The 4,281-nt window shown below is 42.0% G+C and overlaps 1 protein-coding gene across 1 annotated transcript; it reads left to right on the top strand.

Moving 5' to 3' along the window:
• Positions 1-232: 232 nt before the first annotated feature.
• spa17 (sperm autoantigenic protein 17) lies at positions 233-3,944 on the top strand. Its single transcript, XM_038961711.1, has 3 exons — positions 233-247; positions 1,744-1,960; positions 3,889-3,944. Exons 1-3 carry the CDS (start codon positions 233-235, stop codon positions 3,942-3,944), a joined length of 288 nt encoding a protein of 95 aa, XP_038817639.1.
• Positions 3,945-4,281: the final 337 nt, after the last annotated feature.

Here is a 4,281-nt window from a genome sequence, read left to right as displayed (position 1 = left end):
AAGACAGACCACATGGTTTGTGTGCTTGCAGAGGGTTGTTTTGCACTCTCTCTCTCTCTCTCTCTCTCTCTATCACACTCTATGCAAGCGTATACTAGGGAGTGTCTGTTAGTGGGAACGAGACGTCTCTAGTGGAGACACGAGATACATCTTTCCCGGTCAACACTGAGTACAGGCAAAAGGCATTTTAGGTCAGTTCATCCGAAGACTGTCGTCTCTCAGATTGCTCATCATGGACTGCCACATTGTGAGTACATGCTTGAAATTAATTGTATTGCTTAATATACCGAACTAATATCTAACAAGTAATTAATACAAAAATATTCCTTCGTTACAGCTTTTTTAACAGCATTACAGCTTTTTAATATCATTCTAATTGGGTAATGGATTTATTAAAAGGCTTTTATATATGTGTTGAAAGAGCTTTATATTTTAGGAACCGTCAGAAAAGCATTTGTTTCCTTGTTATGGTCTTTTGGCTTGCTTGTTTCATCAGCCCTGGAAACTCCAGCTCTGATCTACCAGGTGTCCACTGCACCTGCTTCAGCGTCCTTCACAAGGCAACTTTCTGCCAAATTGGTCCTATATCATTTGCGTATGGATTGGTTGAAATGCTTTAATAAATGAATACTTTATGAATATCTATGGTAGAATGATATTGATAGCCGGAATGAGTATAGGTTGTTAAAAGTACGAGTGTGTTTCTTTGTCATTGGAGCTCATTGAGATGACACATTTAGAGCGTGCTGTAGATGAACCCCTTGAAGAGCTAGAGAAACCTCACGATGCAATGAAAAACACTCCTGTCTCCCTGCTGCTGTGAGATATGCGAACGTTGGCATCCTACTCAGCCGTCAGACCTACAAACTAATGAATGCTATCTGTAATAGTGGGTGGTCACACTCCCACACTAAGGGGTTTCACTGAGGACACTCTCAAATGCATCTCTTTACAGTGCAGTGGGCTTTCTTTGTTTTGCCTATATGCACCACATTTCTTAAAGAGGGGATGAGCAACAGGCGGGGTGCAGCGGACGTGTTTGGATGATCGCTGACAACCATGTCAGTGTTCTGTAACCACTTGTGAATAAGGACAGCTCTATGGCACCCACCCACCACTCACCAACCCAGCTTTGTGTATCCTGCCAGCAATAAGCTACATGGTATACAATGGTGCTGTCTTTGTGTTATGAGAGTGTCAGAGAGAGAGAGTCTGAGAGATCTAAAGTTGAATTCCCTTTTATGTTCTTCGCACTCTTGATGGACAGTCTGACTGACTGGCAACTTTTGAAATTGGGGATCACTTTGAAGCACACTTTGAAGCAGAGAAACGTATTTCCTTTCTGTGCATAGTGTTGAGTATCAGGTTAAGCAGTTTGGGAACATTGTTTACATAGCAGTTACCCCGTTCCAGTTTAGCAATGGCAGAAGTTAAGGCAATAGGTGTGAGGAAAAACCACAGAGAAGATAGAGCTTCTGTCCGTAGAGTTACAGTGTGATTTAAGGGCCTTTTAGACTTAAGCCCTTGGATCCTCTAGGACCCTGAGGATGCAATTGAGGAGGATATTTCACGATCACTGACAACCATAGACAGCCTGATATCCACTGGTGTTGTCCTCAGGCGGATTTAGTCATTTTGGGCTCCTAGGCAGAAGTTAATCTGGGGCCCCTACTCATGCTACATTACCCCAACCAAGCCCACTCTAAATCACCTAACTTCTCAGATATACTTGTCCTCCTATAGGAAGAATGCAGCCAACCCCAGGAGGAGGAGGACATCATGGACATACCTCTGGATGACCCCGAGGCCAACAAGGCAGCTGCCAAGATCCAGGCTGGCTTCCGTGGTCACATGACCAGGAAGAAGATTAAGCCTGCTGACAAGCCTGAGGGGGAGGAAGAGGAGGAGGAGGAAGTGAGCAGCAGCGGTGAGGCCCTCAACGGAAACCAGGGGAACACAGGTCAGTGACACTAGTGTCCCCTGACACACACATACACACACACACACACACACACACACACACACACACACACACACACAAACACACACACACACACACACACACACACACACACACACACACACACACACACACACACACACACACACACACACACACACACACACACACACACACGTAGACCCAAACCGGTTTAGACTGGTATTAGCCTTGATATCCCCCTCAAGACTATCAGGACTAGTCTGGCGTAGGCCTATGTCATCAGTAACAGTTATACACAAATTATTGCAGTGTATTTTCAGCTAGTAACTTTCACTTTGAACATTGGCTGACCAACCAGTTATGGATCTGATGCTTGTGTCGCTGACATCCCCTACATCATGTACATCCAGATTTGCACACTATTAGCAAAGTAACAGGTCGACCATTTTGTGTCCATAACAATATTAAATGCATTTTTATTGATCTGTTTTCAACATCAAATACATACATCGTATGCATAATTCAGACACATGAAGGACCATCATTTAACACAGCTTAACACAGCTTGAAAGCAATTTAAAAGCCATGCATAATTAACGGGGTCTAATAAAGGTCCCTAATGAGTTATTTCAATGTAAGTAATTTGACACTCCATAAAGGCTGCAGTGCATGATTGAAATCTACAACGAATGTCTTTATGAGGTGATTATTAATGAATACTCCATTAGTTATATTGTCAAATAGATGGATGCATTCTAATAAGAAATGTTGATCACAACTCAGATGTATGAGTGGGTGTCGGTGCCCAGAACCATGGCAAATCTTATCTAGATGTTCTGCGATAGTGTTCAAATATAAAGTGATTGACATGCCTTTCTATCTAATCAACACGCTTTGTGGTGAAAATATATTCAGGGCAAAAATGTACAGTTTGCACAAATAAATGTTGAAAGTGGTTTGCCACAGTATTTTCATAGTTGAACTCCAGTACATTTTTTGTCCGTTTCTTTTTAGACATATCAGCTACTGAAATGTACGTTCTTTGGTGGGTGACTAAAGCCTCGAGAATACTTCCAGGAATCAAAAAGTGTACATTGCAGCTTATTTCACGTTCCTATTCCAGGGGAAGAGTATACTATATTAGTGTGTTACCCATCCCAAATGCAAAATGACTCATTCGTTGTATCGTACACCAACAGCACATATTATGCAAACAGGCAACCACCACTTCACTGGTTCGTCCGTTGTTTCATAAAAAAAAATGGTACAGGACATTTTGTGGCGTTTACAGTGTTTCTTGTGGCTTGTTCTATTTGTTGGTGTTCATTTCTTGTGTTGAGTATGTGAAAACATGGGACAGAGGGGTTAGAATATGTTCCAGGTCCAGTTGTTTCACCTTTACAGGACTTGAATTGGGTTTAGCCCCATCCTTGAGAAAGACCAACAAACAACTTCCCAACTCAAGCCTTCTCTGAGCGTCACCAACGCCCAACCCAGTTCTTGGTTGCCAAGCATCTTTATGTAGCAGTGTTATTTTTAACACCAGGTGCCTTATACCTCTGAGACACAGTAGAATTAATGTTCCTTGTCGTAGAGGCATGGGCCAGCTAAATCTCTCCCTCTTGGAGTAGCCTCTGCTTTTTACTTGGGTTATTGGTAACACTTGCAATGAATACAGTTTTTATAATGCATTATAAACTCATTTATAACCCATGAGCTATGCATAATGCATTATAAGGAGGGTATTCATAGGAAGTGTTTCACCAGGATCAGTAATACCAATTGAATCATTACAGTATGTTTTTAGTACTATTATGCTTACCACAACCTTCTGTGAGACACCTCAATCTTGCACATGTCATTATAGCCTTGCTGAGTAATGGCAAAATGAATTCATCATTCCATCTGCAGTGCTAAAATCTGCTTCTTCTTCGGGTCTGTTTTAGTATCAGGAGGATCAGAGGGAGTAGAGAGAGATGACACATCTGTGCCGGAACAGTGAAGCCTCTGACCTCGATGAAGAGAAGAAGAAGAAGAAGAAGAGGAGGCATGGCTGTGGCTGTACCTTTTTTTCCAAGGGGAGCAACTTTCTATGTAACACAAAAAAAAGCAGTGTATTATCCAGATTTTGGGATGTGTCATCTGATTTGTGAACTCTTAAACACTCCTGCTTCCAGGCCCAATCTGCGTGGATCGTCTTTGACCCAAATTTGCATCTCTCACTGCATGTACTTGTGAAAGATATGTGAAGCTGATAATAAGTGTTTTCTCATGCTAAACAGGGCTAATTTGAGTCGAGTATAAAGTTTGTGTACAATTATGCATTATGAATGCACGTC

The sequence above is a fragment of the Salvelinus namaycush genome, chromosome 23 (genome assembly GCF_016432855.1).
Source record: "Salvelinus namaycush isolate Seneca chromosome 23, SaNama_1.0, whole genome shotgun sequence".
NCBI lineage: Eukaryota > Metazoa > Chordata > Actinopteri > Salmoniformes > Salmonidae > Salvelinus > Salvelinus namaycush.
The sequence above is the reverse complement of the archived record's forward strand: the minus strand, read 5'-3'. Positions and strand labels throughout refer to the sequence as shown.

Bases quoted from the DNA above. Each gene is read 5' to 3' on its own strand.
- spa17 (XM_038961711.1), top strand. The intron at 1,961-3,888 runs GTCAGTGACACT...GGTCTGTTTTAG, and splicing joins CGGAAACCAGGGGAACACAG to TATCAGGAGGATCAGAGGGA.